Source organism: Chinchilla lanigera, unplaced genomic scaffold (genome assembly GCF_000276665.1).
Source record: "Chinchilla lanigera isolate Chin_1 unplaced genomic scaffold, ChiLan1.0 scaffold00033, whole genome shotgun sequence".
Taxonomy (NCBI): domain Eukaryota; kingdom Metazoa; phylum Chordata; class Mammalia; order Rodentia; family Chinchillidae; genus Chinchilla; species Chinchilla lanigera.
The window spans coordinates 22584492-22608468 of NW_004955434.1; the positions used below are offsets into that span (position 1 = coordinate 22584492).

General features: G+C 42.6%; 1 protein-coding gene across 1 annotated transcript in view; it reads right to left on the minus strand.

Moving 5' to 3' along the window:
* Positions 1 to 10189: 10189 nt before the first annotated feature.
* The window catches only part of Mllt3 (myeloid/lymphoid or mixed-lineage leukemia; translocated to, 3), a gene marked incomplete at its 5' end in the record, with an annotated part of 279146 nt that continues 265358 nt past the window's right edge, over positions 10190 to 23977 (minus strand). The window contains 3 exon segments of the mRNA XM_005388737.2: positions 10190 to 14269; positions 22171 to 22242; positions 23386 to 23457. Of these exon segments, the coding sequence (XP_005388794.1) occupies positions 14138 to 14269; positions 22171 to 22242; positions 23386 to 23457 (276 nt within the window). The 3' untranslated portion in view covers positions 10190 to 14137.

The following is a 23977-nucleotide window of genomic DNA, read 5'->3' on the forward strand; positions in this document are numbered from 1 at the left end:
CTGTATTGTCTGTATTGTGCTTGTGATATGTTGTAAAATGTTGTATGTCTGTTAATGTTTCCCTCCTTTTATCTTTAAAATAAAAAAAATTTAAAAAAAAAAAGACAACGGAGGGTCCTTGAGGGCAGACAGCTACATGTTTCATGGCTTGGTTATGTGTGGTCAATGGACTGATGACTGAACTATGTAAATACGCTTCACAATTACCCATAGAGAGGACTTGGATGACTACAAAATGCTTGAACCTGAAAATCTAAACACGATTTGTATTGAAATTAACAAAGCTATCATAAGCTACCAAAGAAGAAAGCTAATCAACTGCAGGGTAACAATTTTTTAACTGTAGTTATTGCTTAAAGTACACGAGGAAATAATACAATCACGGCAAGGCAAAACTGAAACAACAAGAATACACAGTTTTCTTCTTTCATTTGCATTGCTCACAGATTTGATTATATTAAAAAACACTTTAAAAAATTTACTTGGTGTGGTTTAGTAGAATCAGGGCAAACCAACTAAATTTTTAAGGGCCAGCATGTTGTTTTCATCAGGGAAAACATGAGTGATGAATTTCTCAGTACATTGGGTTTGTTTTTATCCAGGTGGATTTGTATTTAATTGCCTTTTTCCTGTGCTTCACGCTTTACATTACCCCGCCCTCTTTGTTATCGATAACCTATCGATGATCTAACAGGAAACTACAGCTTACTTTTAAGACCCAGCAAGTCTCAGGAGAACCACTCAGGAACCAACACACTCCATGCCACCAGGCCAATGCCTGTCCTTTGTACAACACCAGCTGAGCCGAGGAACAGTGGACACAAAGCAGATAACCCACACCCCAGGACTGAGAAGGGACCCACAAACTCGATTGCTCACGCCAAGTAAATGCACAGCTTCGAGGTCTTTGCCTCTGACCCTCAGGTGAACACTGTCGTGTAGGTCCAGGATAAGAATTATCCAGAATACATGCTACCAGATTCATGGCAGGGCCATACGTGCATGATTGTCCCACGCTGCCTGATGAGGTAGTTATGTGTGTAGTTGTGCGTGTACCCCCAGTGGTTCACACTGGCAGGAATGTTTAAACCTGAGATTTTCTGCATTGCTCCCAGAGTCTGGAGTGGAAGGCCTGGGAAGGAGATGGGTCTTAAGAACCCATATTTGTGACAAGGGAAACAATCTTGGTAGCCAGAAGTGCCAGATTTTTGCTAGGACAGTAGCCTCCAAACATGGCAGTATATCGACTCATCTCAACAATGAAGAATCAGGTCCCCTGCCCTAGGCTCACCAAGTAAAACCCTCCGGCAGCAAGAGTAGCACTGTACCATTCACATTCCCAACCTGCGCATTAGAACAGGAGACAACATTAGAACAACCTGGAGGGCACCTGAAAACACCAGCACCCAAGGCCCTGTGCAGAACTGTTGAGCTGAGCTCCCAGAAGAGGTAAGCTTTGTAGAAGCTTCCAGGTGATCCTGCTGAACGCAGAACACAGCTCAGGGTAAGGGGGCCACTGAGTTAGACAGCTAAAGATGAAGCCGAGGGCAGCAGGTTTTATCTTTATGCAACAAACCAGACCAGCAAGGAGCAACTACACACTAACTTCACAGCAGACCCTGCTGGGCTGCGCCTTTGTTCAGGTCATGCCCCAGAATGCTCCCTGTGCACTGCTTTAAGCCAAACTATTTATTCAGATGTGTACTTTAAAAAGCCCGCGAAAATCAGATCAGTTTAAGAAGTTTCCCACCAGCAATGAGGAGGAGGCTGGGAGTATGGGAAGGCTGTTCAGTCTGTTAAGTTTTTCCACATAGCTTCAAACAAATGCTAACCACACCATGACACGGCTGCTCAGAAGGGAAGAGCCCCTCAGCAAAATGGAAATACTCCGGGCACAGCGGCCACTTTTCCACAAGCTCCGAAGGCTGGTGGTTGGCACACAGCAAGCATTCAAGGAGTCTCTGTTGAACCCCTGAATTCTAACCCCATGGCTAAAACCTTAAATAATTTTTGAAGATGTCTTACTGTGGATTTTTCTTCAATTTCTGAAGAAGTCACCACTGCAGCCACCATCAGAAGTATGACACTATGAACCACCGGAACTAGTAGCAAATTATTTTTACTTCCAGGGTGGACCAAGTAAGTTCTGCCTTGATAGTTAAGTAAACTAGGAGTCCAGAAAGATGAGAATTCTAGTACTCACATCTGCCCACCTGTGGGGCAAAGTAATGGCCTTCTAAAGATGACCAAGTATCTTTAGATACTTGAATCTCCAGAATCTGTGAATATAACACCTTATGTGATTAAAGGGCCAGAGGTAATTAAGGATCTTGAGATGGTGACATGTTTCTCAGTTATCTGGTTGATCCCAATGTAATTCCAGTTCTGTGAAGAGATGGAAAAAGGCATGTCAAAGCAGTGTTTAAAGAAGCTATGTTGCTGGTGTTGAAGATGGAGTGACTGGCCAAGAAATGCAGGCGGCCTCCAGAAGCTGGACAGGTAAGGAAATGGCTCTCCTCTGGAGAAACAGCCCTGATGCCACGGTGATCCTAGCTCAGCGAACCACAGACTTCCAGCCTCCAGGACTTTAAAATGATAAATTTATGTTGGTTTAAACCACCAAGCTTATGGTGATTTGTTATAATAACAAGAGGAAACTACTATATCACGTAATATTTAAGATAGTAAGGAACACCTTCCGTGAATGTTTAAAAAAATTACAAGAGACACATCGCCATTAACCCCCCTCAAAATACCTCCCTTCTCTTGGAACACACTTTTCTCACTGCTCTTGCCACTTTCTCAGGCAGTTCTGGAAGTCTTCTTTTGTGTCTTTAGTTGCGTTATTCATGAAACCGCTTTAATGTCCTGGGCTGATGGAAAACGTTTACTTTGTGGATCATTTTGACTATAAGGAAGAACCAGAAGTCCCACAGTGCCAGATATACTGAATAAGATGGGTGAGGAAGCATGATTTTTTGTAAGAATTGCCATACAAGAAGTACTGTGTGACGTGGAACACTGTCAAGATGGAAAATGATACCACTTGTGCATTTCTCGGGACATTTCCTATACACATTGTTTCTTGAATGTTCCAATGCACCCTTATAATATGCAGAGCTCCCTGGAGTGTCTCCGGGTATAAACTCAGCTTACACAATTCTATCAAGGTCAAAACCACAACATCACTTTGCTGTTGGATCTTGACTGACATACTTGCTCATGGGAAAACTGGGTGATTTCCACTTAGAACTCTGAACCTTGGTTTCAGAATCATAACCACAGACCCGTGTTTTCTCTCCTGTGATGACAGATGACACTTCTTAAAAAGCTGAAATCTGAGGCAGCATGACTGCTCAACTCCAGTGAAATTGACAAATGCCACCACTTCTGACAGTCAAAACATGTGGAACGAACTTCACACCATTTGCCTCACACACAAACTGGTTGTTGAAATGCTGTGAATGGAACCAATGGAGATGCTCAGAAATTTTCTAGTAGTCACTTGTTTGATCAAGTTGTTTCACTTACTCTTTCCAACATTCTCTTGGGTTTTTGATGTTGAAAAACATCTTGAACGCTCATCTTCAGTGGATTCCCAAGCATTACAAAAGCATTTAAAACACTTGCAAACCGTCTTCATGTGTAGGACCATCATAAACTAATTTTAACATTTCATATGTTCTTTAGCACTTTTTTGCTGTTTGAAACAAAATTTCCTGATAATGTATTGTTCCTGATCCGTGATTTACGGCACACTTTAAATACTTTCTCTCAACTGTAGCTCACAGCTAGCTGCACTGGACAAGATGAAATACATCACACACAGTTACTGAGGCTTTGCAAAAAGCTTCTGGCACTGAAGAGCCTCACCTTTCGGTTGGGTAGCACTTTGCAGCTGCACTCACTGTATTACCTGATCACACTGCAGTGCTGTAAGTAGCATTTCTTTGCATTTCACCATCATGAAAAGCCACAGTAGTGCCCTCTACAAAGTCATGTGGCTAACAGCATCTCCTGAAAACTCCAGTGCGACCTTTAAGAGTACAATGCTGAGATTAGTTAACTGAGCTTCTTTCTATAAATAAAGTCACAGACGATAAGATGACAATGGCCATTTCTGTATGGTGTACGTGTCTACCTTAAGAAAATGTGATACCATTCTAAGGTCTTATATATGATAAATATGTAGAATGCCTGGTTAACAAGCTGGGCTTCCTTTAGGGAAATAGCCAACATTAGAGAGAGAATGGTTTCCCACCCAAATACTACTGCCCAAAGCGGGAAGCCACAGTTGTGGAATGATGCCTGTGATGCTCAATACTGCAGAACCCTCCCATTCTGTAAGATGCTGTCAAGTTATGTTTGAAGAACATGCTCTCACTCTGTCCTTTTTGTGGCCCAGGACACTCATTTATGACATAGTTATGTAGGACTGGAGAATTTTTAGCCATGAAGGGGTCAAATCAATGGGTTTATCAAGCATTGGAACCTAAACCTCAGTTTTTCCAACATTATCCCTAGCAACCAAATTCATCCAGTGCAAATGTGTTCTACTTAGTTTTATGTGACCTAATTCAGAGACGTAAAAACCGCTATTTTGATTCTAGCTCCTTTTCTTTTTTTTTTTTTTTTTTTGGTTTTTGTCCGGTATCGGGAACCGAACTCACGACCTTGCGCTTGCCAGGTAGGCGCTTTTGCCGCTGTCTAGCTCCTTTTCTTTACCTTTCACTAAAAAGTTTTGGAAGAGCAGCAATTACACAGCTGGCAAGTGCCCACAATACTGTGCATTCGAGGAAGGACAAAGGCGTGGCTGTTAGCAGGGTGAGTATCCACACAAAGATGACACGGCTGAATGGCAAACAGCACCAGGGCAGCCCTACACATTGGGGAAGTTCTCCACAAGAGTACAGAAGGCTTCCATCAGACTCTATTGGCATAATATACATTTAAAAAATATTTTTCCTGAGCACTTTACTACGGACACTTATTCTTTACAACCACCTTAAAACAGGTTCATTACCAATCTCATCTCACAAGAAAATGAAGGCACAGGGAAGTTTGTTTAAAGTTACATGGCTTGGTGTGGCAGACCTGGGATTCAAAACCAAGATTTTCTGATTCCAGCGCCTGTGATTTTTGTCACTGTATTCTACTGCCTTTAATATAATAGGAAAATAAGCAGCGTAATTTGGGGGAAAGGAGGAGCAGCAAATGTCATCAATGTAGCAACTTACTGGTAAGCCAAGGAAGGATCTATTCACTGACATTCATTCACTGCTTCAATGTATTTTGAGCATTTGTCCTACACTAAAATTGTGCCCATGCAACTAGGAACCACTAAAATCTTGAAAGGTATCGGGGACGGAATGGAGAGCAGCAGAATCCCAGAACATGCTCTAACAGTGACAGAACCTGCACCCAAGTAACTCCAGTGACGTTTAGGGGAGACACCATGTTATGGTTGAAACATTGTGTCAACTTGGGGAGTCTAGAGGTTTGGCTAAGTGACTCAGCAGGAAGCCAGGGTGCTTACTTTGTATACATCCTGAGCCTGTGGAAGAGGAGGGCATGGAGATTATGTGAGAGCTACAGCCCCTTAGGTGGGGGTAGCCTGTTTACGATGTAAGGCAAGAAAGAAGCTGCTTGCCGCCATTCCCCCGTTTGCTCTGGCTGTTTGCTGTTCAGCTGCCATTCCCCCCTTTGCTCTTGTTGCTTTGCTATCTTCTGCCTCGGAGCCAGCCAAGTATGGACTGAAACCTCCACAGACTGTGAGCTAAATAAACCTTTCCTTCCTTCATTTTGGGAGTTGGGTATTTTGTCTCAGCAACGAGAGAAAAGTAACCAAGACACACCAACTCCCAGGAAACAGCAGCAGCAGCAGTGACTTTTAACAGGTGACAGTGAAGTGGTAACAGCTCAAGCAGAGGTGCCAGGTGAGAGGGAGACCTTTACAGACCCAACACGTACCAGGCTCTGGGAGTCAAAATAGAGAATGGGCCCTGCTTGCTCATGGAAGGCTGCACTGTCTACATAACAGGCCCACAGGGTGGAGAAATACGGGATTGCCAGAGACCCCATCAAATGGCCCTTAAACCTGAGCTCTGAGGGGTGCCTCTACTGTTGGGGGACATTTTTTACTAAAAAGGGGAGGTACTGGGGCTCCGAATGACACCCCCAACCATGACTGTGGCATACCAAGTGTTCCAAACCGAAGGAAACTGAGATACGGCAGTAGCGAAAAGGTCACTTTGACCTTCCCCTTGCTATTTTCCCTGCAGCAGATCATAATCAATTCTCTGACCTGTCTTGCTCGAAGTAAATCCCAATGCCCTCCTTTCGGAGGGTCCTGCCATATGCCTGGAGGACAAGAGGAATCTGGGCCAAAGGACCTGGCTGAGTTCCCCTCAGTTCACTGTCATTGGGTCAAACCCTCATTTCTGTCCAATCCCACTTCTACATAACTGTCCATTCTCCATAAGTGTAGGCATAAAAATATTTTTTCCCTGGGTCTGTGGGTCATTTCTGAAGGATGCCATGTCACACAAAACTGATTACGTAAATCTGCCATGCTTTTCTTTTGTTAGTCTTTGTTACAGGGATTTCAGCCACGGATTTTACAATGAGAGTTATTATTGTCTTCCCTACAAAGCCCAATTAAACCTTTTATCATATGCATGCCAAAGTGATAGAAAGAAGTCTAATGGTGTATTTTTTTTTCCCAAGCATGTTGAAAGGGTTTTCCTTGAAACTGGGGTGACCATGTCCTTGTTTGCCAAAGTCAACTGTGGCCTACTCATGTTGTCTTGGGACAATTAGTATTAGTGGCCTACTTTATTCTCAAAAATATTCCAGTGCCAGGGTGTGGTGATGCATGCCTCTGATTTCCAGCTTCTTGGGAGGCTGAGGCAGGAGTATCACAAATTCAAGGCTGGTCTGGGGAACTTAGTGAGACTCTGTTGCAAAATTTAAAAATGGCTGGAGGTGGGGTATTCCTGGGCTTGAGCCCCAGTACCCCCTCCACACACACAAATCCAGCTTGGACAGTAGGTTAAACAGTCACCTAACCCAGAAAATCTCTTCTGAGGACAGCAATAGCTGCATTGTCCTTCTCTCAACCTTGACCATTCCAAGCTGTGTTGTAAACCTTAAAGAATAAAATATAAAACTAGTTTGATCAAGGAATTTTTTCTTAAAAGCAAAACATGTATTGTCAACCTATGCAAATTTGTCATGGACAATTGTGGAAACACTGCATTCCAGTTAACAAGTTCAGCAACTGTCAGAATGCAGGGCTTCCCGGGACCTAAAGATCAGCACATCGAGCTTCCCTGAGAGGCACAGACTGAGCAGTTTTCCCAAACTTCCTTAAACACAAAGCTTTTTTTTTCATGAACTGTAAGACTTGGTGTTCCCCAACACCCCTCACACTTTCATGTGATAAACAGCAAGAACTCAGTGTGCCTGGGATGCTCTCGGCCTGAGCACCAGCCATGAACAACGATGTCCCAGCCCTCAAGCTGCTTTGGTTCTAGTGGGGGACGCAGAGCAAAACCCTAGGAGTTCAGAAGGACATTCGTGAAGCAACTTGTCTCTGTCTGTGAGCGGGTATAATTCATATCTGTCAAAAGCTGTCAGCGGGAATCTTGTTTTCCAGACGACAATTCCCCTAACAGTTCTCCCGCTTTAACAGAATGACCATGTGGCATCGTCATCAGTATAAATGGGATTTGGGGTTGGCAGGTAGGGAGGAGTCCACTTCCTTTGGCTTCTGTATGTGGACTATAATCAGAATATGTATCTATGCAAAATTTCATACTATTCCCTCTCCTATCTGGATTGGGTGTTATTTAAAAGTTATGCTTTCAACAGATGTCTATAGTTGCCTAGGACCCAAAGAATACATAAGAACAAATGGAGGGCGTTTACATTTTATGCCACATCCCACCTCTAAGACTGGGACGAGGGGCAAGGAGGTGCTTACACACACACACACACACACACACACGCACACACACGCACTCTCCTGCCCTTTGATGGATTCTGCGCAGAATAGAGCCTCGCACTTAAAAGAATACGCAAGATGAAACTTTCCTTTCTGGAACAAAGCAGAAGGAAAGCCTCTTTATGTTGCAGGGATTGCAGATGCAGCAGGCGGGGCCTGTCCCCAGCCTCCCTCCAGTGCTTAGAAACTAAGCCATCTTGCTGCGTTTAGCACTTCTCCCAGACCACCCACCCGACACGGATACACAAACCACATGTGCGAGGAATGCTGCTCGGCTAGGAAACCAGCATCAGTATTTCAACCTTATTACTTGCACAGACGGCCCTTTTAGAGCGACTCATTTGTTTTATCTTTGCAATAGCTTTATTTTTTTTTAATGGCCTGGATTTATCCTTTCCTACCCTTCTGAAACTTCAGAACCCTGGTGGGGGCGGGACGGAAGACACATGGCCGCAGGGGAGAACCAGCAGCGGCGCTGTCCACACTGCCCTTCTGTCTCCAGCTGCTCACGACCACCTCTCCTGCGCAGATTGCCCAGGGCCCCACTAATCACCCCGTGGTTATAAAAGTGGACGCAAGGAGCCTTCCCATTCAGGGGTGGGTTGTGTCTGCCGTCACTTAGTAGTCACAGGGCCCAGTTACAACTACCGGCGTGACTTCTGTCTGCGCCTTGTATTTACCTAGCCAGCTCTTGGGAACCGCACTGGTCACCATTCTTTCATTAAGGAGAAATTAAGACCGAGAGGCAAAGCCAAAAGCCAAGGGCACTTTAACAACCTTTGGAAAAGACTGGAAATGCCTTTAAAGAAGGAGACCACATAAACAGGAAGGTGTGGATACTATTACCTAGCAGAGAAAACATAAACATTGAAATGTGCTTGGTATTTTCTATTTGGGTGGTATTCTGGCCAAGAAAACCAGTAAAATACCCATAGCTGCTCCACTAATCAGACAGAAACAAGAGCACTAGTTTGGGACGAATTCCCAACTGCAAAGGTCTGGATATTGGGCCTTGATCTGCCACGCCTCTCTGGGTTTCCTTGCATATCCCAGTGAGGACACCGCTCTGTGACAGTGGAACGCATGCACTGAGAAAAGCTGCCGGGGAGCGCGCCAGGGATGGCAGCCCAGGGTATCGCCTGCAGGTCCACAGCGCCTGTTTGGACTCCTCTCCACAGGGGAGATGATGCAACGCCGTAATTCAAATAAACCAGTGAATGTTACTGTGGAACCAAGGGAAAAGGTCAGTGCAATTCAAGTGTGGTCACTGCAAAGACTGACTGCGAACCAGCCCATCTGGCACTGATGCGCCCACACCTCAGGGCCACTTCTAGTTGCTAAGAGATAAGGCAGCCCACCATCATCCCCTCGGTGTCTCGTTCCAAGGGCCACAGAGTTCCTGAGACTCCATGCAAGCCTCCTGATGACAGCACAACCTTCAATCCCTGGCTGGCTGCCAGACCCCAGCACGGTACTCTCTGTTGTAGCAGTCCTTCTCCTCCCTCTAATCAAAGTAGCATCCGTGGTGCTGGAGCGAACGCCGGCCTTTGGTAAGACCAGCCGCAGCAGCATTTCATTTACGAGCAAAACCTCCCAAAGAAATAGGTGAAAAAGTATCACACACAAATAATCCCGCTCTTTCCAAGAATGTGTCTCACCATTTCCTGCACAACCTGTTCAGAGCTTTCCAAAAATACTGGCTTTAGATACAGAAAATGGTGCTAACACAGGGGCCCCAAAGATGAAGGCAGCAGGGACTCTGCCTCCAGCTGGTCTGACGTGCACGTCAGTCTCCAGATGCCTTGGATTCCTCTCTTCCTTCTTCTTTAGGAACAGTGTCACTTCACGAGGAAGAGTTAAGAGCTCATTCTTCCTGTACGCAAAATGAAACCAGGCCAGTCAGCAAGTCAGTAAGATGACACCTTGGTTTTTAAAAAAGTGGAGCCATAATAGATTAGGTATGGATTTAAGTACAAAGCCTATTTCTGTCAATCTGTACTTTCATTTCAACACGGTTTTTAGAGGTGGGAAACACATCTTATGTGTGCCTTGTAGGTCACATGAAAGAATATACACACACACATACACATTGTATCTTTCAACGTAACTACACATACACACTCCATTAAAAAGATACTGACAGAGTTATAAAACGTACTGGCCTTGCGCTGTTACTCTCGAGAATACATTTTTACTTCATTTATTTTTGCACTGCATGGCAGCGCTGGCCGCCGTTAGGTTCCGTCAGCATTTCCATCATCCTGTGTTTTCAGATGCTGGAGTACAAGTGCCAAAATACATATTTACAGTTTACAGACAGTGGTGGCTTTGTCTTCCTTTTAAGTTGACTGCTTCAATGCATCTTTACAAGGAATATTCAGGGATGGCAGTGCCTACATAACAAAAAGCATCATATAAAACAGAAGAGGTCCAAAGATGGGGACTTCCAGCCCAAGACTAACCTAAACCACAGGAATCGATACCTCAACATTCACTGCAGCTGTAGTGGTCTCTACATCATAGTGAAAGTTTAAGAGCAACAGTCCAAAGCAAGAGTACTTTGATAATATAAGTGTAGATATATATGTGTGTATATATATATATATAAATATAGGAGCAGTACATAGCATTAGTACACAAAACGCTAAAGATGGAAGGTAATAAGCATACAGCAGATTACTCCGGTTGACCATTTCCACAGTGAGCAAAATGAACACAAGCCACCAACACAGACATTGACCACTTCCAACACTGAACATCCAGCTCCATTAAACACAGGTAGAGTTAAAACACGTAGGCGTAAAGTCTCTCTTAAACAGGAATATTAACAACATTTGTGGGCTTGAAATGGTAACTGGGATGTTACACAGGCTTCATTTATTAAACCGTTAGGTGGGTTTGTAAAAGATACCGGCAAAAACTTTTTTGTGGAAAACACTTTAATGGAAGAAAACCAACTGTACTGGCCTCTTCCACACAAAGGTGAGTCATTATTCAGAGATTTGCTTAGCAATTTTAAAATGTTTAGGACATTCTCTTGTGAGGCTTACTTCCTAAAGTTCTTGTCTCCTGATCTATAGTTTTTATGTTCTTTCCTACTCTGACATAACATGCAAGCAGTGATGGGAAGACCTGTTTGTCTACATAAAGAGGGGCAGGTCACCGTGAAGATACGAAATAGCTGCAAACATTTTTGTTGCTAATGACTGGTATATCCTAAAACAGGACTCCCTTCAAATACGTCCCGCTGCAAAACTGAAGCAAAAGCTAATTATAAGGCAAGGGGAGTTCTATACATACATTTTTTCCCCTCAAATCACAGGGGAGAAATTTAAAGACAGTTTATCATACTCTGGCTGGTTAAAACCATATTCACATTCACCCAATTAATTTTATTTGAAACACACACACACACACACACACACACACATATATATACACACACACCCCAAAGAAATTAAACCCTGCCATTTCCCCTTTGTGCTTAAAAAAAACCAAAGCCACTATTAGTGTAGACATGTGTCAAAAAAATTCTGCACAGTTCAAAGCTGGGTGTATTTAAATGTGGCAGAACTGAGTACGGTACTTTTAAGAGATGTGTTATAACTCCTTGAGATTAATTAAAGGTGGACTTATTACTTCTGCATTAAAGATTACATGGCAAGAGCAAGAGTGCCACTACTTCAAAAGTATCACCACAACTCTTCTGCTATCAGAATTTTATAGGAAACTAATTTTACTATCTGGGTAAGAAATAGATTAAGAAGTTTTTCTGAATTTTGTTATCAATCTAAAAATCACATTTTATGGTGTTCTGAAGACCTCTACATTATTATCTAATTTTCATGTCTAAAGTTTATCATTGTAATAGCTGCCTTTCTCATTTTTTCTTTTGGTGGTGGTGGGGGAGGTGTCATTTCTTATCTGACTTAGTTTCTTGGTTAGTAATTTAAGGAACAAAAAAAAAATTCGTATTTCCAAATCATAGGTTTGCTATCAATTTAGTTACAAAAATAAAAATAGTCCAAACTATATACACATGATTCTAGTTAAACTACAGAGATATATTAAACCACATAAATTTCTGGATTAATGAGACTATGTGGATTAGCAATTAGAAAATTTAAATGAGGTTTGAATAATTTAGCAAATATTTTCATACAAACACTGCCTTCCCCTTTTACCTGTAAAGTTGAAAATCAAAACACAACTAAAACCACACAATTCATTAATCACCTGATGTCCAAAATGACTTGGAAAGTATCTCTGTAATTGCACATTAAGAAACTGACTGTACAACAAATGCTTCAAGTACGGTTCATGCCAATCATGATAAAGAATCATAACATTCTTGAAAAAGTACACTTGCCCTCTGGGAGGACACTTCTGAGAAGTAATTTACAAGGAGCATGGCTGTATTATAATCTTTTAAAGGAAAAAAAGTTTCTTTGGATAGAAAGAAACAGTGTAAAAAATCCCCTTTTTAAAATGCAGAGATCACTTCATTAGCAATCTGCATTTACATTACTACCCAAAAGAATGGGTCTGGAAAGACCATTTTCTGTACAGACACTAGTTAATCTCTGAATGAAAGGCCAGCACCCGGCATGGGAACACAGGAGGGAGACGCTGGTCAATTAGCAGAGAGAGACTTTCTTAAGGCCGACCCAGTGATGAACATTTGGATCCAGAAGTATTTCTTCATTTCTTTTCTTTCCAGGTGAGTTCCTAGAAAAACTTGGAAGATGAGCTGTCTCACTTTTCATTTCTCCTTGTGTGGAGAGGGTAGAATAATGACACCAAAAGTACTTTGGTGATCTTTTTCTTTTAAAAATAATTTGCTTTGTTTTGCATGCCACAGGACAGATTTCTAGTGTGAAAACAAGGGTACAATAAGAACAAAAACGTTTCCCCTCCCCAGTCATCTTTACTTTCACCAATACGGGAAATCCTTAAGGAAACATTAGCAAGTGACTAACAGGTACCAAACCACTGAATCTAAAAGTTAATGCATAATCTGTGATGGCAGAATTATCCTCAAAGAAAGGTTTTAATTTTTTGAATACAGAAGAGTTTAAGAGAATCATTTTTGAACAAACAAAAACCTCTGATTCCCGGTTTTAAGGTAAAGATGAGTACTACACTGGCAGCTGCAGAGATCTGAAACTCTCTAAAATTTCTTTAGAAAATAGGATTGGAATTCCTTTTTTTAAAATGCTGATCCCGTGGAGTGCTTTTACTTCTATTTTACCTAACATTACAACAGTAAAACATTGACAAGAATGTTGATGACAGCTTAACAATGCTGGATTCAGGACATTTACAGGTACACTTTTGTTAAAAGTCCTACAGGTTTATTGACTAAGGCTAGACAGCAATTCATATGATCCTATTTGGTGCATTTTCTACCATGGTCCAAGATCATTACATGGAGACAGCCAAAGACTGAGCCCCAACTTTCAGGAAAAAAAGACCCCAAAGAAGAAGAAAATCGAGGTGGCTACTTGGTCCTCCCTCCCCTAGTTGGTAATTTGTATCTGACCGGGGAAAACAAAAGGTGGAAAATACAGACCGCAACACATTGAAGGACTTGGAACAAGTTGGCGGAGAGCGACACCGTACAGAGTAAGGTCACCGGGCGTGGGATGGCAAGGGCGCTGCACTGACAGGGCATCCGCGCGACCAAGGGCTGGAGCGTCTGGTGGTGTCACTCCCTCAGACTCTAGGGTGTCTGTATGCGGTAATAAATAGATCAGTTATGTAATAAGGCGGTGTGTTGGATATGCACTCGTCCTGTGGGTGAGCCACCACAGAGACACGATGCCACACACATTCTTGAAGTGTTCCTGTGTTTTGTTTGCTCTGTTTGTTTTCAAGGCTATCCAGGCTAACTCTTCCCAGGATGTCCTTGGAGAGAAGAGTGGTCCGCTGAGGCTGGTTTGCTTAACCTCTCCTTTATCAAGAGATGATGACTGGCTTTAAAGAAAAATAAAGCTGAAAGTTGTCTGATTTTTATTTTTTCCCTTTTGGTTGCATCATTCTGAGTGTTTTCATATAAACAACAAAAAAAAATCACAACCAAAAAAAAAAAACCCAAAACAATAGTTTATGATGCATCCAGTTGTTGTCTCCTCAGGACGTTCCAGATGTTTCCAGGTAACTCTGTAGTTTACGGACTGTAGTTTTGTCCAGTGAGCAAAGATCAAAATCAAATGTTGTGTTTGTGATGTGAAAGTGTCCAGTTTCTTCTATAAGGTTCACAATCTGAAGGAGTAAAGGAGAAAGTTTGGGCGATAAGCAACAGGCAACAAAAGGCAAAGGCAGACGTAAGAGGTCAGATACAGAACCGAGAGATAAACATTACTTAGAGCAGGAAAGCCCTATAACAGTACCAAACTGTCTCTCAGCTAACTTGCCAAGTCAAAGGAAAGTCGCTGAAAAATTCCCAAAGAGAACAGCTGATCAGTTCCCCCTCTGCAGACCCTATAAACTGACTCATGGTTTATTTTTACAATACTTTTGACTTTTCAATTAGTGCGAGTTTGTAGTACACAATGACTACTCTCATCACAGGGACTTGTTCCATGTATACAATACACTTAATTATTTTTTGTACCTTTTTCCTTCCCTCTTGTTCTCCTCCCTCATCTCTCAGTCCCCTTCTCTTTTGCAAAATTCCTGCTTTCAAGTCATCAACAGAATATTTTGCTTAGCTGGTTAGGGGAGATAATATTTCAAGACCCCTTCCAAAAAATTAGTTACTGACTCGACAGACAGTGACTGTACTTAAGAGATGTAAGGAAACATCAGCTTAGAAATAACAAAACTCTTTGTAAAAAATAATATAAGCTTATATAAAAAAAGATCATCTTTCTGATGATAAAACTATTGAAAATTTAGAATGCAGGGAACCACATACACACACAGAAGCCATCTATACTCCTCCTGAGGACATGGACGTGAGTGCTGGGGCTTGAGGTAGCCTCTGGGACATGGACTGTTCTGTCGGAGCAGGGTGCTGCTTACATAAGCTGCATACCCTCTGGGAAGATTCACCTAGCTATGCACCTTGTTAGACTTCTACAAAGATGAATATGAACATCTTCATTTACTACTTAGTGTTGTGTCTACTCAAATGGCACTAGGTTATTTAATGCCACATTGTTTCTCTTGGGTATTCTGGGGAGATACATTTTATCTAGAAAAGGAAAAAGTATCTGTTTCCTCACTTGGAACAGTTAAACCTCACTTCTTCTTGCCCTGGCTTCCACCTTCAGAAAAGTGATGGGCTAAACGGCAACAGTGACAGGCGCTGCGCTCTTTCCTGGGCTTTCGGGAGAACACACCTGAGATGTCAGTGTGAACAAGGGTCCTGGTCACTGGCTGGACAGGTTTTCTCACTGAATAACGTGTCTTTCCATTCTTCTGTTTCTAATACTCTATCATAGGCGGATGCTGCACCTGCAGTGGCATGTTAAGCAGGTGTGCTGTGGGTACAGCAGAGAGCTGGCGCCTGACCGCAGCAAGCTTTGTGAGAGAGGGAGGACAGCGGGGACCGGGACGGGAGGAAGAATGTAGAGGGGACACTGGGCGAACTCCCACTTCTTACTTTCCATTATTCCCTTCTACCCCTTGGTTCTCAACCTCTTTAGCTTACAGAATCCTAAAAATAATTTTAATTATTATGATTAATTCAGTGACGTTTTAGATTATTTAATGCCATGTTGAAAAACAGAAGAACTGAAATTTTTACTTTTTTTCTTGTGATGATTAGTTTTCCAAACTACTGCCTATGGGGCAGTGGCTCTGAAGAAAAAATATGCTCTCTATTCCTGAGGTTCATAAAAGACATATAAAGTCTTAATCCAATTAACTGTGCAACTCCAGATTGAGCTGTTACTGCCTTATCCAATTTCTGGCATTACTGCTGAGATATATCTATGGCTTTAATAACAACACAAGTCACTCTAGTGGCAGAAGCACGACAGACACTGCAAACTGATGACCTAATACCCACTTCTCCTTCCTTCTGGCCAGCAGGAGCTGACTTCTGAGTGGCAACATGCTCAGCTAAGAAGCTTGCTTCCCCGGCCCCCTTGTCAGCAGACACAGTAATTTATAACTTACTTGCCAGAAGTTACTGGCTTTCAGGAAAACTGCTGGGAAGGTGACGGACAGTGAGCACCGTCTTTCGGCTCTGCCCTTCCGCCTGTGCTGAATGTGCAGTCCTGGAAGTCTAGCAGCCATCGGTCTTGTCAAGTGCAGTGCAGGACGGGGAGATGGCAGAGCTGAGAGACAGTGACCATGCCCTTGGCACCATCTCTGGAGCCACCAAACTGACCGCACGTCACGCACCCCATGCCTACCGTTGTGTGTCGAAGAGGAACAGAGAAGGAGGCTTACTGGCCTGAATGACTGCACCCAGCATTTTAAGCATGCTTCAAAGGGCTGCTGGAAGGGCTCCACCCAGTTATGGGTAAGGTGGCAAGCAACACCGTACTGAAAGGGGCACTCACTTGTTTTTATTAGTTTATAGCTTTAAAATTTTGGATAATCTGGAACACAATTCTGAGGCACAAACACACACCTATGTCCACATATACAAACCTCTGATGGCAATCACATATATAATATATTATATTATTTACCACTAATTGAATACAGACTGCTTTCCTCAGTAAATTATGTTTTGCTACATTATGTACAAATGCTATGGACCTACTTAGAAAAAAAAAAAAAGAAACCTGTAAATTCCAAAATAGAAACAAATATCCTCTTCAGAGCTGTTTCTGTATCGTTTTTATTGGGGGTTTTTTGATCTCTTAAAAAAAAAAGCAAAACAGAGCTTGACTCTTCTCCTCAACTAGCTCACAGGAGGCAAGTCTCAAGGCACTCAGAATAGAGTCCTGAACTTGGCGTATCAAATTTTGACTCTGCTTACCATCTGGACAGCACTGGACTATAACCTCTGAGCCTCAGTTCCTTTCTCGGTTAAATGGGGATAAAATCTATGCGATCTACTTATCAGATAAGGCAGTATAGCGCATCAACTAAGATATGGTAAATAAAGCTTCTTTATAAACTATAAATTACTACATAGATCAGGGCACCATTATCACAATTACCATATGCTGTAAATATAAGTTTATCCTTAACTACGAGGGAGGTAACTGAACAGCACACGGGTTGGCAGACCTGGTGGCGCTCCTTCCTGCTTATAATGTTAGCTGTTTCATTAGCATTAAAGCAAATGAAGCAAGAAAAATACAGAAAGTCCAAAAAGACCTACCTGAATTTTTTTTTTAGTAATTATAATAGAAGTTTTCAGAGCGAAGGGAAGAAGCCAGAGAACAGAAGAAGGTGAGCACGTGAAACAACAGGCTGACCCTGAAATTTGGGGGTAACAGAAACAGAGCCCTGCATTTTCCTTGTTCGAATGACCGGGAACTTAGCCTTTAAAGAAAATACCTTCCTATGACGCACTATAGCTGCTCACAAATTACTTAACAATAAATAGAAACTGGGCAATAAAAGTTCTTTCCAGAATAAAACCATTTAATTTTAAACAAACAGTTCTCCAACCCAGTCATGTCAGCAGCACAGTCACGTCTTGTAGATTTCCAGGGCTCCCACCCCCGCCTCCTGCTTGCTCCACCACCAGCAGGCCAACCCTGGTGCCACCACAGGTGCACGGAGATAAAAATGGCTGAGAAATGTAACGAAATGAGCCTGTACTTTTATGAGAATCTGTAAGAACACACCAGGGTAGATGGAGAGAGTCCTGAAGCAGCAGCAGTGTCACAAGCTGAGGACTTGGGATTACCTGCCAAAGGGAGCAGCACTGATTTGGGTTATTAGAGCACGTGCCCATGTCCTGAAATAAGTGAAAGTTCCATAAGGAAAAAATAAATGGACATCTCTTTCCAGGAATCCTGACAGCTAGAACATCAGAAACACAACATTAACACACTTTATCGCAATGATACAGGCCACAAGCCTGAAAACATCCACTTATCCTAAAGGACTCACTTTGCCTTTATACAGGAAAAGTCTCTCTGCTGATGTAGTGTGAAATTACCATGGTGTCATTATGCCACATCATCATGCAATCACAGTGTTCACCAAGACAATGCAAGAGTAACTGCAGATGAAGCTTGTAAGGTGAAGATGAACTTCCCTCTGTTTTAACCTTTGTATCCTAGGATGCTTATAGAAAGTAACCAGAAGTAACCTGGTGGTAAGCAATCAGTTATTTTTCTACTATTCTGCCTCCCTGTCCTTCATCTTATTACGAAAGGAACTTGAAGTCACCAATCCTTTGTTCTGTTTCTGGTTTAGTTTACTCAGCCCTTCTCTGAGTAGGAAACACAGCTCTTCTGTGCAGCCTATCAGAGTATTCTGATTTATGGAATGAAAAGCTGCAGGATTTTGGAATTACAGAATAGAGCCAAGTGGGATCTTTAAGCTAAACTGCCCTTTGATGCAGCCAACTGTATGATAATATATATTAACAAACTCAGAATTTTGTTTAAAAAAACAAAAAAGCACGTAAGGGTACAGTGTTCCTATGGTAGCAGAAAAGGAAGAATGCGTACACTGTTTAACTTATTCTTCCGACGACGACGGCTGTTGTGGAAACATTCGTGATGGACTATTTCCTGTCACACCAGCCTCTTAAGGGGTACTGCACAGGCTGCTGGGTGTTTTATTTTAATCAGGAGAAGAATTTGTTAATCTGTGGCTCTTTCCCTCAACCCTGGTTTTTAATTATAAAAAAGCAGAAATGTTAGTTTTAGTCTGACTACATTTTAGAACACCAGAGATTCTTCCATCCAAAGTTACCTCTTCATTGAATCAGAGGTCTTGAACAAGTTTCACTTTAACTGCTTCTACACAGAGTAGTCAGTCTGGTAGAAGAGTCTTGTCTGTGGCTAGGAATCTTAGCCACCGTGTGAGAACGGGTGCCTCCCCTGCTGAGAAGGCCAGCCATAGGCTCCTGGCGTATGCTGGGACATGACAAGTAATTTCAGGTAGAGGAAACCATTTACAGCAGAACACTTCTTGGGGAGAGCTCTTGGCGGTATTTAGGAGGAATACTCCAGTATGTTACTCATTCCTCAATCCCTCAATTCCTTTCAGATAGCTCTGAAAGAATAATAGCTGATATCTAAATTAATAAACTGTTCTCTAAAGAAACCCTAATTTTTCTCAGCTTTTTTTTTATTTTAAAGAGAGCAGTAAATGAGAAACAAAGAAATAGAACAGTAGCAACATACCAGTATCACAAACATAAACAAATCAAAGCAAGAACATTCAAAGTGATACAGAGTCTCAAGACAAAATAATATGAATCAACAGTGGCTGTTACATTGTCAGCATTCTTTTTCTTCCGGACTAGGAGGCAGAGCCAGGCTCCCTGCTGGGGAGGTTAGAAACACTCAACTTCACTTTGCAAATAAATGTGGAACATGTGGAATCAAATTATTGATCAGTTCTAGGTACTCCTCTTGCTTTTCCTGTGTCCACTGTACTGTGTTTATACACTATGAAAAAGTGACTTTGAACTCAGGCTCTCTTGAGCCATTGCTTTCTGTCCATTCAATTAGAAAATGAGTGCCAGGAAAGCATGCCCCAGAGTAAAACAATGCTACTAACTACTTCTTATGAGTCACATAAAATTTTCAGATAGATTTCTGGATAGGGATGCATTTAATAGAGAAGGATCAAAGCTGTCATCCTGGGCCCACCAGACATTTTGCTTCCGGTGTTCAAGTCTGCATGGTGGAGACTATGTAGACTTTGCAGAATGCATTCCAAGAGACAAGCAGTCCTCAAGGTAGAGAATAACATTAGTACTCAATAGTGCTATGTTTTACAATAGGAATTAATTAAGCAGTAAACCGTGACAGGACATGCATCATGGCATCATAATCACAAGCCTCAGCTGCATTACAAGGCAAAAGGCCAAAGACTGAGAGCTTTCTATCGGCCTGGGAATGCAATTAGGGTGAAATGCTGTGTGCCCTGGAGTGCCTTTATACCAGGTTAAAAATTCATAGATATTACTCTCTCCCTCTAGAATACTAAAATAATCCACTTGGATTGAACTCTCAAGTAAGCCACCTTCCCTCACAGTTCTTCCAAAGGTCAAAATAAAGGACAACATTAAATTGCTAATGATAATGAATGCTAACGATATCCCAAGGTGCAACCCTGCTCAGCGTTTGGCTCTCCTTGACTCACTGGCTCTGCTTTCACCGTGAAGGTGTCCCAGCTGCCCAAACACCTGTCTCACCTTCCTGCGAGCTCACAATTTAGGCTCGGCCTGGGGATATACGACTTCACTGGGCAACTGTCCCCCCGTGGTTCAGAGCTGGTGTTTGGGAAGGGGTAGGAAGATCAGATCTACCATCTAATCTTCTATTAGCCCTGAGTAACCGGTAAATGGGAGGCAGAACAATTTTTGGTTCTGTAAAAGAAAGCTGAAAGAGAAATGTGGTTGTTCCTTCATATCTACAGGTTCTGCATCCTCAGATTAACCAATCACAGTAAAGGGACACACTAAACAACTATCGAACAATGGTCTACAAAGATTTACAGTGCATTAGGTATTACAAGTAACCTAAAGATTTAAAGAATGGGAGGTTGACCATAGCTTACATGCAAACACTATGCCATCTTCTAAGGAGGCCGAACATCATGGAATTTGGTATCTGTAAGGGGCCTAGCACCACGCTCCGTGGATGCAAAGAGATGCCTGAACCTGCAAAATACGAGCTCTGACTGAGGTGAAGTTCCTCAACTCCTGACCCTGTGCCTGTGCCTATACTCACTCAAAAGGCGATGTGAGCCGTGCAACTTACCCACAATTACAAATCGCAAGTCTACAGTCAAAGTCTATTGTTCAAAACTAACATTCTAGAAGGGTTAAAAACTTATCAGCCCAATTGGAAACCCGGCAAGTCTGAGAGTGTGTATTTACATATTTAGGCAGAAATGTACATAGAATATAAATGTGACCACCAGCCATTAGACATTAAAAACTGATTCACACAGCCAGGGTAGATGACATACTAATTTCAAGTCATTTGAAAGTAACAAAAAAACTCAAGAAGTAAAACTTTCTCCAAAGCTGCTCTGGAATTTGGGACATACAGCCATCTTGGGTGTTAGTGAAAAACTGTTTTACCAACAGCCACTGTTAATGCAATAAAGGTACGTACTGTAACTGTACAAAAACTAAAAACCAGCCTTATCTTCTCAAAACATGGCTTCATACTAGTAGAAGTTTCCTCACTCTACAGCATTCCACAGTTGAGTTCATAATAATAGAATGTACATTGTACAAGATAAGGGAAATGAAGAAAATATTTATTTTCCTTAGAATAGCATTGGCAAAAGGTTACTTAACTGAATGACCAATGTTTACAGCACTTGACTCAAGTTCTTATCACTGTTTTCTCATGAAACCAGGAGTTTGATCCCGAAGGTTTCTGCTTCCCCACTGTCCCCTCCCCCAGCCTGCACTGCAACATCAGCGGGATGAGGGATTACCAGCTCTCGTGTCACCTCCCAGAGTGCTCCGTTTTCATCACCTGTTGTTATGGTTTGTGTCTGGGTGTCCCCCCCAAAGCCTCATGTGGCCATGGGGCAGGCTTTTAGAGTTTGATGATTATGGGTGTGAGAGCTACACCCGCCCTGGGGTGGATAGTTTGCATATGTAAGGGAGAGGAAGAGGGTGCTTCTGGCCATTTCCTCCCTTGTGTGTGTTTGTTGCTTTGCTGTGTTCTGCCGCCATGAGCTGTAGCCCTCTGCCATGTGCCACTCTGCCTTGTAATCTGCCAAGTATGGACTGAAACCTCCACAAACTGTAAACAAAATAAACCTTTCCTTCCTTCATTTTGGGCGTAAAGTATTTTGTCCCAGCAGCGAGAGAAAAGTCACCAAGACACCTGTACACTGGCAGAGGTAGATAACCACCACAGAGCTCCAAAGCGTTATTTCTGGGTGGCCTTGGAAATGAAAATCCTCTCCAAGTATTTCTGCAGGTGGCATGAGCTCTGTTCTGCTTATGTGAGGCTGCATGTCCTCCAGGTGCTACTGTGATACCCAAAGCCAGACCAGATCTAGAGGATTCTGGGACAGGTTTGCTAAAGGACGCTCACCTGCTGCAGAATGTGTCTCTCCCTTAGCGTCATTAACCTTCTGTGCAGCTCTACCAACTCGTCCAGGTATGCCTGAAAGACAAGAGAGCCCATGAAAAAACAAGAACTTTAAGGATCAGTTGAAAGTAAGTAAGAACACATAAGCAGTAGTTGGAGATGAGGGTGAGACTGAGGGTGAGGGTCAGGATCATTCTACTTCTAGAACTTGGTTGCACGCACTCGGTGCTGAAATGCCTCCACCATTTCTCTCTCGGCTGGCTCTTTTCCTTTAGCGTGCTAGCTTTAAGAGGGGGATGGGAAGGGAATTTCTGTACCTGCTGGCTCTCAACAAACTCTGAGTAAATGACTCATCTTCCCACAACAAGGCCTCTACAAGGTGTAGGGGGGAATTTCAGCACTAAAATGTGAGTTTCATTTTTTAATTCTTTGATCTCAGTAAGTTTTTAAGAAAGAAGACTAAGTTTAAACATGGACGTATCACTGCATCTCAGCAATTATGTGATGGCTAATTTTTAAGGGGGCACACTTCCCAGCCATAGCAAGCACTGCTAGTAAACAATGCCAGCAAGTGACCAAAGACTAGAATAGTACCATGTGAAAAACAAAACTCAATATCCAAATTAGCACCTGGCCTGTGGAGAGCTCCCTGAAAGGGTAGAGGGGCACCTCTCCTTCAGTATGCTCAGACTCGTGAGTCTCTGTTAGCATAACTGCTAACAACCATGTTCACTTAAGGCAAGGGGAAGATTTGTGAAGCATTAGAGAGGTCTGCCCTAGCTCTGGAAAGCACGCTAGGGCCCTGTTCACACTGAAAGATTTCAACCCCGCCAGGTCTTCCGGTCAGATTTCAGGTACATCACACACACCTTGGCAGAGCATGCCACCCCAGGCTCAGACATCTCATGCACTTACACCAGTCATTCCTTAACTGGCTACCTCTACCATAATCTTACCGCCCAACTCAATGTCCCCCTAAATCCCCTGGCAATGTAGGCATGATGACAAAGGGCAGCATAAGGCCAACCATAATACTGAAGCAAGACAAGGAAGATAAACTGTAAGTCACAGGGATGAAGTATTGGTCGCTTAGGAATCTTGGACATTTCTGATAAAGAAAATGGAAGGAAAGCCAGCAAGGGTGATCAAGGGAAACACACCGGAATGAAGAAGCCCTGTCTCTGCTGCAGCACAAACGGGAACGGCCTGGAAACTTACCTTGTCGCATTCACCATTCTTTATTTGCTTATCTGATTTGCTCTGCTTTATTGGACTTTTCACTTCAAGAATCTAGTGATCAAAGAGAACACTGTGTTAAATTTTACTGCAAGCACCTGGTAGTTACCACCCACATAAACAAAGGTATTCACTGAATGACATGTTGGACAAAAACACCGTTTTTCAAGTAGCATTTCTCCTCTATGCATTTTTCTTCTTTTCTAATCTTACTTTCTCTTGGAAAATAAATTACTTGTATCCGAAATGCTGAGTCAAAGTAAATCACTCTAAAAACTACTTGATAATAAGGAAATCGGTCTAAGCTCCCAAGGCTGCTTCTCCCTGTGACAACTCTCACAGATATATACAGCAGCTGAGTTTTTCTGCGATTACAGTCCCTTCTGGCAAGATTTTTTTCCTATTCATTCTGCCGGTTCAGCATGACTTCAGTGCTAAGTAGGCTAGGGGAGATAAAAACAAGCCCTCAAATGCCCTTCGTAAGGGGCTGGGGATTTAGCTCAGCGGCAAAAGCGCCTGCCTGGCAAGCGCAAGGTCGTGAGTTCGGTTCCCGGTACCGGAGAAAAACCAAAAA